Genomic DNA, 10,305 nt, shown 5'->3' with positions numbered 1-10,305 from the left:
TTTCCAAAGGCACGCATTTTTCCCAACTTCACATTTTACATCCAGCTACACACAAAACAAGAATAACAGACCTGGAGCATTTCCCCTGGGAAATTTGGCCAAAACAGGCAGCGCTTCTCCCACAAAGCAAGGAAGCTCCTAGCCAAAGACAGTAGCCTGACACTGACACCCAGTGGCAAAAGAAAGGAACTGTGCCTCGAAACTTCTGTTAGATTTCTGTTTTGGTCAAGGGGAAGACTAATACTAAAAGGGACCCCTGACCATTAGGTCCAGTCGTGACCGACTCTGGGGTTGCGGCGCACATCTCACTTTATTGGCTGAGGGAGCCGGCGTATAACTTCTGGGTCATGTGGCCAGCATGACTAAGCCGCTTCTGGTGAACCAGAGCAATGGAAATGCCATTTACCTTCCCGCCAGAGCAGTACTTATTTATCTACTTGCACTTTGACGTGCTTTCGAACTGCTGGGTTGGCAGGAGCAGGGACCGAGCAACGGGAGCTCACCCCGTTGTGGGGATTCGAACCGCCGACCTTTAACCCACAGTGCCACCCGCGTCCATAATGATAAATTGATTTATCCACTGAAAACTTCAATAATGCAACCAGGCAACAGTACATGGCTTGTGGAGGGTTTGTTTATGAGCTTAATAGTGCTTAGTTTATCTTCTGTTTTCTTAATGCTCCTAATGTTGTTTTATAGATTATAAATGCTGTATCGAATTGTTAATCAGATAATGTGACATTTGCTTTAGCTTCTTCTTGTTGCTTCGTTAACAGTGTTTTATAGATTGGAATTTGTTAATCATTCTATATGATTTAAGCTGTATTTGTGATTTTCCATTATGTGCTACTGTGTTACTGTTGTTTATTACTTGCAAGCCACGTTGGGGTTCATTTGGATGAAAAACGGCGCAGAAATATAATAAATCAAAATTAAATGAAATGGAAAATGTCTGGCAGTGTTTTCCTGTACAGTGAGGGACAGGAGGGGCAGTTCCCTAACCTGGCACAAAGGGGAGGTCCCAGGGTGTGTTACAGCATTAAAACAGAATATTAGAAAATATGCAAAGCAATTTACAATCATAAAAACAAAATTGGTCCTAAATACATATGTGTTCATTCATAATTTTCTTGGTATGCCGCTTTTCAACACGCAAAAAAAATAAATGCTAAAGGGGGCTTATAAAAAAAGAAACAAAGGAATGCATTACAAGAAACAAAACAAACAAACAAACAAACAAACAAAAGGAATTAATTTCAAAATCAACCATCAGCTTCAGCTCATAAAGATTTGCTTTCCAGAGCAATTATGTTATTGCAGCAACGGCTGCTATTGTGGGATGCAGGAAACTCAACAACTTCTACAGAAGAGAGAGAATGAAGAAACTTAAAACAATCGCTTGGAAACTCCCTGAAATTACTTTAGTTTAATTTTCCAGAGAATTTACTCCATTGACCCAGAAGGCTCTTTGACCTACAGGGGTTTCTCGGGCGTGCTTAGCAATGCAACCAGGCAGAGGTTAAACACTTGCAACAGCAACAGCAAAACCTTTGTACTTGCCAGCTATACGGCTGGCCAATTTACAGAGCAGTAGGACAAGAATGTGGTGGAAATGTGAATAAATGTCTGTTATTATTAATAATCTCATTTATTGTGGCTTTTTACAGTCTCAAAGGGACTTGACCAAAAAAAACGCAGTATATGAACAAAAATATTAGAGAAAAATTAAAGCGCCAACAATACAATACATACAAATGCACAGTAAAATAAGGATCTAGTCCTAACCACCCATCTAAAAGATAAGCACCACCACAGGAGGCAGTATTATTAATTAACAAAAGACCTGGATAAACAGGAAAAAGCTTAGCCTGGTACCTAAAAGCTGCCAGAGATGGTGCTAGGTATCTCCCTAGAAATAATGTTTCATAGGCAAGGGGGCCAACACTGACAAGACCCTTCTTGCCTGACCAAGACCCCTGCGTTCCCCGCAGGGAACGGCTGGTTCATATGCGGAAAGTCCAGTCGGCGCTTTGAGAGAACGGCTGGTTCATATGTGGAAAGTCCAGTCAGCGCTTTGGGGCAAATATAATATTATACCTGGACTTGCACGTATTACACCTGTGCTGGACACAGAGGAATGGTGGGAGGCACCAGCTAGGGAAGAAGGCTCTGAGCCAGGGGACTGGTGGTGAGACCGCGATGAGTGGTCAGAGGGAGAAGAGGGGGCAGACTGGGAGGAGATGGTGTTGAAAGCTGGAGAGGCAACAGGCTTTAGTGAGCAGGAAGGGGCTGTGGAAGAGAGCAGTCCAGAATCAGAGGCTGGAGAGGAGGGGGACCAGGAGACGGAGATGAGGTGGGCTGCTGAAGAAACCAGGGAGTCTTCCTTTCTTGCTGCAACCAGCTCCTCTCCTCCCTGGTCTCCCATAGAGGAATGAAGAGGGCAGAGCAAAGAGAGACAGCTTGCTGTTGCTGTGGAATAACCAGGGAGAGGAGGAGTGGTGGGAACGTGAGGACCTCCAGTCCTTGCAACTGCCTCATTGGGGCCAGACCTACAGAGAAGAGTTGCTGTGATACTAGGCATGAGCTGTTTTGGTTTTTTTGAATAAAGAGTGAACTTCCCTGACACCTGTGGTTTTTTTTATTGCCAACCTACTCCAGACTCCAGCTCCTGACATCAAGTGCCGTTAAACTATCTGAACAGTGCAATGCAGTAGAAATGGGAACCAGTTTTATTCATTATATTCAAAAATGAATAAAACATATAATAATAAGGGCTGGAGATGCAAGATACAAAAAGGAACCTTCTACCATATGTGGTGGACATGCCCCGAAATTGGGAAATTTTGGAGCATGATCCACGAAGAAATAAAGAAAATATTAAGAATATCATATAGTAAAAGGCCAGAGGCATTCCTTTTTGGGAATTTTAAATGACGATATTCCAAAAGACAAAACTAATTTTTTCTTATACGCAATGTCTGCAGCAAGAATCCTGGTGGCTAAGTACTGGAAAGGGAATCAGTTACCCACTAGGGGAGAGTGGCTATGTAAGCTCTCAGAATACTTAGAATTAGCCAAATTGACAGATATAATAAGACAAAAACCAAAAAGTGAAGTAAAAAAAGAATGGGAGTGCCTAAATGAATACCTCAAAAGCCAAGGTTCGAGGGCAGAAATATGGCTGAGTCAGGAATAACCTTGCGAAGTGAAAGGATATGAAAGAAGGATTTATAGCTAGATGCTAGGCTAGAGAGGATAAAGAAAACAGGAAAACAGGAAGACAGAATGAGAGATAAAGGAGGTGCTGTGGGATTGGTGGAAGTCAATGTCTTGTTGTTGTTGTTGTTTTAGTGTTTATACTATTAACTTGTAAGATATGGATTTGTTTGGGGGGTTTTTTGGTCTTTTTTAGTTTTCAAATGTTGATTTTTGAGTGTTGCGTATTGTTATCTTTTGATATCTTTCGTGTTGTTGTTGTTGTGTGGAAAATGCTAATAAAATTCATTTATTTAAAAAGAAAGAAAGAAAGAAATGGGAACCAGTTACGTAACAAATGAATACACATCAGTAGTCATGTTTCAGAAGAAGCAGACCTCAAAAAAAAAAGCCTTCACCTTTCTCAAAACGAAGGGCGAGAGTTTCCAAAACGGTGCAAAAACGATACCGAAAAAGAAATCCCCCAAACTTTTTTTTAGAAGTCTGTTGTTACCCAGTCTTGCTCAATGAATAACTCCTCTCAGAGAACCACCTGCAGGATTCCTCCTTTGTGAGGAGTCACCGCTGCTTCACTTTCCTGGTCACCTGCGCCGTACAATAGTGAGAAATAATCTGAACGAGGATCGCGCAGTTGATAAGGAGGAAGAGCAAGCCTGCTAGCCAGATGAGCAAGAAAGTGTTTTGCCCTTTGAACTCCAGAAAATAGGCTGGCGCCAACCACAGACCCTGTCCAAGAAGCCACAGCAGGAGAAGCATGGCGGCCCGTACCCAGGACATCCTCAAGCGAGGCAGCACAGGTGGAAGGAGGCAAAGGTACCAGAGGAAATACTGGGATGTGCACACTTTGTTGAAGCTCACAAACACCGCAGTGTGCAGGAAGCAGCAGAAGACAAGGTCCTGGTAATACGCCAAGGATATGACCAGCAGGAGGAGAAGCTGCGGGAGGAAGGCCGCAAGTCCGAGGGGGAAACTCCACTCGCTTTCCGCCGTCAGGTACAGCATGTAAAAGTAAGGCGAGAAGTTGTGGCGGATGTCTCTGCGCGTCAGGTGGTAGAGGTAGGTGTGCTCCAGAAACTCCCAGCCGTAACGGAGATAAAACGCGAGGCCCAGGGCTGCAAACGTGGAACCGGCCACCGTCCCGAAAACCAGGACGTCGCGGCTGGACAACAGCCTTAAGAGAGGCCGCAGGAAGTCGCCGGCGAGAGAGAGCTTCCGCTTCGAAACGTCTGCTTCTCTTCGCTCGGGGTTCCCGCAGCTTTGCAGATGGAGGGCTAACGGCAACGCATAGGTTGCCGGGTAAATCTTCATATGTACGGAGAGGCCGTAAAGAACGGCCGCCGTCACCAAGCGCCTCTTCTCCACGTAGTACATGGTGCCAAGGACCAGGCTTGCGATAAGAGATTCGGCATTCCCCCGGCTGGACACGGTCATCGGCAAGGGATTGAGGAGCCAGAAGGCACAGCAGCCACAAGCCTCCCTTTCCCCCAGGCCTCTGAGCAACAGGATCTCGTAGATGAGGTAAGCGGCAACCATATCCCCAGCAACGAAAAGGATCTTTCCGTACAGATCAGTCAAGTGAACGTTTGGGGTCAAGATCCAGGCCAGCAGCGGAGTGTAACGGTAAGTGGCTCTCAGGTAGGGAGATTTCCCTTCCGTGACGTACTTGGCGCCGTCGGTGAAGACCTGATAGTCGATGTCCGTATATTTCACCAGCATCGTCCTGTCCTGATAAACTCCGTAGAAAACAAGAGCGAGCCTGATGGCGAAAGCAGCGCTGAATAGGAGTTCTTTCCTGAGGAATCCGGAAAGGATTCGTTTCCTGAGTGTCTGATGTGGCGCCATATTTGGGTCTCTTTGAGAGGGGGCGTTAAAACAAGAAGCGGATCCCATCTTTCACGGCCACTCCCGCCTTGCTGCCGACTTCTTCAGATGCAAATCAAATCAAAAGAGCTCTGCATAAGTAGCAAACAACCCTGTTTAAGAGACAGTAAGAGGCAGAGAAAGGTCAGTTGGTATTAGCATTTTGCAAGGGCCTAGCTATTTTACCCAGTGCTCGGGGATCCCTTTGGCCTGCTGGCCATGCTTCTTTGTTTACCGTATTTTTCGCACCATAGGACGCACCGGACAATAGGACGCACCTTGTTTTAGAGGGGGGAGAACAAGGGGAAAAAATTCTTCCGCTCTCTGCCCAGCGCCCCTTCAGCGAAGCGGCAGGAAGCGCTGCGCAGAGAGTGGGAGAATTTTCCCCCTCTTGTTTTCCCGCTCTAAAACAAGGTGCCGTTGAAGGTGCGTTCAGGCGGCTACCTTGGAAGCCCCTCTCGCTCTCCAGGCTTCAGGTTCCTTTCGACCTGCTCTTTGGGGCTGGCGGGGGGAAGCCCACCAGGTCAGGGAGCAGCGGAAAGGCGCAGCGGAGAGGCTGCTTCCATAGTCACGCGTCACTTCTCCAGCCGGGAGAGGATCACGGGGCTATGGCGTCTTCGCTCCATAGGACGCACACACATTTCCCCTTCATTTTTGAAGGGGAAAAAGTGCGTCCTATAGAGCGAAAAAAACGGTATTCAATTTGCATCCCACCCAAAGTAGTCCAGTTTATATATGATCATATTGTACCAACCGCACCATATTAGCAAAACTTGAGTGATACTTGTAAACACAACAAATACCGTTTGTGGAGTAGATGGGAACAATATTAAAGAAAATAAAAATGTGCAAAGAAAACAGCGACAGTATAAACAGTACACGGAGAACGATTGGAAGACTTGTTTTGTCAGAAGTCGTTTTTATTTAAGTGTTTATTTAAGTATTAGGAAGGTTAAGTTTTTATGCATGTAAACCTGCTTTTTCTTCTTTCTTTTTTCTGTATTTTCTTCTTTTCTTTTTTCTTAATTCTTTTTTCTTTAATTTTCTTTTTGTAGTATGAGATTGTCAATTCTTTGTATATGTATGTAGTTTAAATTAATGAAGATTATTTTAAAAAAAATAAAGTAGCCCAGAGTGGCACACATCAAAATGTCAAAACGATACAATTTAAAATAAGGTGGAAAGCCTATTAAAAGCAATTAAAAACTACCCAAAACATATTTGCAAACATTGGCAAGGGTTCAAAATTGGGCCACAAAGCAGATTTCTCCAGGCTGACCAACATCACAGTTTTTAAGGAAGGGTGAAAAGCAAATTTAAAAGAATAATAATACACGCAGCTCCCCACTAGAACATGATCTGCTTGTGTGTGACTGAGCACCCCACAGTTTTGGAAACCCGGAAGTGGAACCTAGAAGTGGGGAGCATCTGGGAGAGGCTCTGCGGAGAGTCCACTTCCCTTTCTGGGTTTCCTGTGCTGCATGTGTACGCAGTTGCACAGAAGTACATCGTGTGCAAGTGGGGAGTTGCCTGTACAGTGGACACTCGGGTTGTGAACGTGATCCCTACGGGAGACACATTCGCAACCCGCAGCGTCATGCCTGCGCATGTGCAGGTTGTGATTCGGCTCTTCTGCGCATGCGCAAAGCGCGATTTAGCACTTCTGTGTATATGCAAAGCGCCAAAATCCAGAAGTAACCTATTCCTGTACTACTGGGTTCGGCGCAGTGCGCAACCCAAAAACGTACAGCCCGAAGCGTCTGTAACCCGAGGTAAAGGTAAAGGTACCCCTGACCGTTAGGTCTAGTCGTGACCGACTCTGGGGTTGCGGCACTCATCTCACTTTACTGGCCAAGGGAGCCGGCGTACAGCTTCCCGGGTATGTGGCCAGCAGGACTAAGCCGCTTCTGTCGAACCAGAGCAGTGCACGGAAACGCCGTTTACCTTCCTGCCGGAGTGGTACCTATTTATCTACTTGCACTGGTGACTTTCAAACTGCTAGGTTGGCAGGAGCTGGGACCGAGCAACGGAAGCTCACCCCGTTGCGGGGATTCGAACTGCTGACCTTCTGATCGGCAAGTCCTGTGCTCGGTGGTTTAACCCACAGTGCCACCTGCGTCATAACCTGAGGTATGACTGTACAATTAAAGCAGAAGCCTGGCTTTTGATTAGTGGAGCTTCCTTGTCTTGTTTGCTTGCTTGTGAAACACGACCAGAAGCAGGGAAACTAGGAATCTGAGAGAACGGTGTAGAAGGCACATAATGCAATTTGACAGCGGGTCTCGTCTTGTGAGCTGCCTGGGCAGGGATGCCATTTCCCCCAACCTGTTACGTGCAAGAACAGGTTGGGAAACCTCTGTCGGCCTGAGGGCCAGATTACTTAAGTGGAAACCTCTCGGAGGCTGTATTTCGACAGCGGCCAGGACCAGACATGCAGAACCATAAACACGATCAGACACACATTTCTAACGCATAATCTTAGAACAGAACAGGGCACATTCCCAACACAAACACACTCCTAACGCACACTTTTAATTCAAAAAATCAGAGGCACAATTCTACTCACATCCTTCAGGCATGCATGCATGCACAGAGAATGAGGTATGCATTCCAAACTCACACCTTTTGTGCGCACACATAGAAAAAGAAATCAGACACAGAGTTCTAACACACAGCCTGCGTGCATGCACACAAACAAATGAGGAGACACACACGCCTAAGTCACCTTTAGCATACACTCACAAATGGTCAGAGCCACACAATACACTGAGAGAGAAGAATCTGCACGGAAAGAACAGCTAGACTGGAGAGTGGGAGCAGCCCCAAAACCACATAACACCGGTCTTGAAAGACCTACATTGGCTCCCAGTACATTTCCAGGCACAATTCAAAGTGTTGGTACTGACCTAGAAAGCCCTCAACGGCCTCGGTCCAGTATACCTGAAGGAGTGTCTCCACCCCTATCATTCTACCCGGACACTGAGGTCCAGCGCCGAGGGCCTTCTGGCGGTTCCCTCACTGTGAGAAGCCAAGTTACAGGGAACCAGGCAGAGGGCCTTCTCGGTAGTGGCGCCCACCCTGTGGAACACCCTCCCTTCAGATGTGAAGAAAATAAGCTGCTATCCTATCTTTAAAAGATATCTGAAGGCAGCCCAGTTTAGGGAAGCTTTTAATGTTTGATGCATTACTGTATTTTAATATTTTGTTGGAAACTGCCCAGAGTGGATGGGGAAGCCCAGCCAGATGGGCGGAGTATAAATAATAAATTGTTGTTGTTGTTGTTGTTGTTATATAAATGGTAAAATAAGACCCAAGCAAAGAACAGGAAAGACGGAGTATTGAATGGATTGGGGGTGGGAATAAATCGGGAGGCAAGGCCCGGGGGGGGGGATAGAGAGGAGGGTCTCATGGTTTCGGAGCAGAGGGGGAGCTGCCTAGGGTGGGACCCCACCCTCCCTCTGCTGCTGAAAGAGAAGGATCTGTTTGGGAATAACTAGAGGGCTGTCCCTGCTGTTGGAAGCTCAGAGTTGCAGCAGCAACAGGGACATGGAGCAGAGAACCAGGAAGTGTTTTGGAAAAAACGGATGGCAAGGAAAGGAAGGAAGGAGCTGGGGCTGTCACTGTGCAGAAGCAGATCGCGCGCAAACAAGGAATGACAGAAATCTGCTCTTAACGGTGACTAAACTTCTGCATTGCAAGTTTTTTAAAGCAGAGGTTGGGTGGCCAGCTGTCATGGTTGCTTTCGTTGAGATTCCTGCATTGCAGGGGGTTGGTCTAGATGACTCTCAGGGTCCCTTCCAATTCTACAGTTCTATGGTTCTATGCATACCCTATTCCATACCCTCCAGCATTTCTCCAATGAAAATAGGGGCATCATTCCAAAGGTCTGTATAGTTAAAGCTATGGTTTTCCCAGTAGTGATGTATGGAAGTGAGAGCTGGACCATAAAGAAGGCTGATCGCCAAAGAATTGATGCTTTTGAATTATGGTGCTGGAGGAGACTCTTGAGAGTCCCATGGACTGCAAGAAGATCCAACCTATCCATTCTTAAGGAAATCAGCCCTGAGTGCTCACTGGAAGGACAGATCCTGAAGCTGAGGCTCCAATACTTTGGCCACCTCATGAGAAGAGAAGACTCCCTGGAAAAGACCCTGATGTTGGGAAAGATGGAGGGCACAAGGAGAAGGGGACGACAGAGGACGAGATGGTGGGACAGTGTTCTCGAAGCTACCAGCATGAGTTTGACCAAACTGCGGGAGGCAGTGGAAGACAGGAGTGCCTGGCATGCTCTGGTCCAAGTCGGACACGACTAAACGACAACAACCACCACTGAGCTGCGTGCATTTCATGTGCCCACCTTTATATTTATGTGCATTTAGCCCGGATATGACCATTCCTTTAAGGAAGGAGAGGGAGCAGAAGTAAATAATGGGGAGGAATAGCAAGCAGGACAGGAGCAGGACCTTTGCAGGAAGGGGTACCTGTGAGGGTGACTCCGCCGCGCAGGTCGCTCCGGGGAAGAAGGTCCGCGAAGCTGCTTTGCAGCATTTGGAAAGCAAATCTCCCCGCTTGCAGGAAGCAGGGGCTGCTCGGGGAAGCGCATGCGCATTTGCGGAACTGAAGCCCCAGCCTCTGCCCTTCCTCGTCCTGCTTCGCCAGGAGAGCGGGAGCGGATGGGAAGCGGGCAGGAGATGCGAAGTGAGGGCAGCGCCAGGGCTACATGTTGCCGCACGGCGCATGCTCGGCGCTGCGAAGGTAGGGTTTTTTTATTCTTGGGTAGAAGGAGCGTGTTTCTATGCCGCTTTTCATTTAGACGACTCTCAAAGCCGCTCACGAGCAATAAATAGCAATGCGGTAATAGAGCATCGCAAATGCAGCCCAAATCACACGAAACAACAAATCATCCATAAAAAAGTTGCAGCCTAAAAATCAGCAAAACACAACGACTGTAAAAGTCATCACATGTGATTAACATGTCGCATGTATAGCATTGGTGGTTCAGTGGTAGAATTCTCGCCTGCCACGCGGGAGGCCCGGGTTCGATTCCCGGCCAATGCAACTTGACTTTTGGGTTTAAATTTTGGGACGCGGTGGCGCTGTGGTTTAAACCACAGAGCCTAGGACTTGCCGATCAGCCTTCTTTATGTAGCATCAATTATTCAGCGATCAGCCTTCTTGATGGTCCAGCTCTCACTTCCATACATCACTACTGGGAAAACCATGGCTTTT

General features: G+C 47.0%; 1 protein-coding gene and 1 long non-coding RNA gene across 2 annotated transcripts; one reads left to right on the top strand and one right to left on the bottom strand.

Annotated features, from left to right (window-relative positions):
- Positions 1 to 2,039: 2,039 nt before the first annotated feature.
- On the top strand, positions 2,040 to 3,689 carry LOC309377867. The gene is made up of 2 exons (XR_014171745.1): positions 2,040 to 2,710; positions 3,526 to 3,689. It is a non-coding gene; the product is annotated as an uncharacterized lncRNA (long non-coding RNA).
- PIGM (phosphatidylinositol glycan anchor biosynthesis class M) lies at positions 3,514 to 9,685 on the bottom strand. Its single transcript, XM_081925161.1, has 2 exons — positions 9,558 to 9,685; positions 3,514 to 5,189 (listed from the first exon to the last, which is right to left on the bottom strand). The coding sequence occupies exon 2, from the start codon at positions 5,104 to 5,106 to the stop codon at positions 3,775 to 3,777; it is 1,332 nt and encodes a 443-aa protein (XP_081781287.1). The 5' UTR covers positions 5,107 to 5,189; positions 9,558 to 9,685; the 3' UTR covers positions 3,514 to 3,774.
- Positions 9,686 to 10,305: the final 620 nt, after the last annotated feature.

This window comes from Podarcis melisellensis (genome assembly GCF_964234715.1).
Source record: "Podarcis melisellensis genome assembly, chromosome: 9".
NCBI classification, from domain to species: Eukaryota; Metazoa; Chordata; class Lepidosauria; order Squamata; family Lacertidae; genus Podarcis; species Podarcis melisellensis.
Note: the sequence above shows the minus strand (reverse complement) of the source record. Positions and strands in the feature narration are given on the sequence as shown.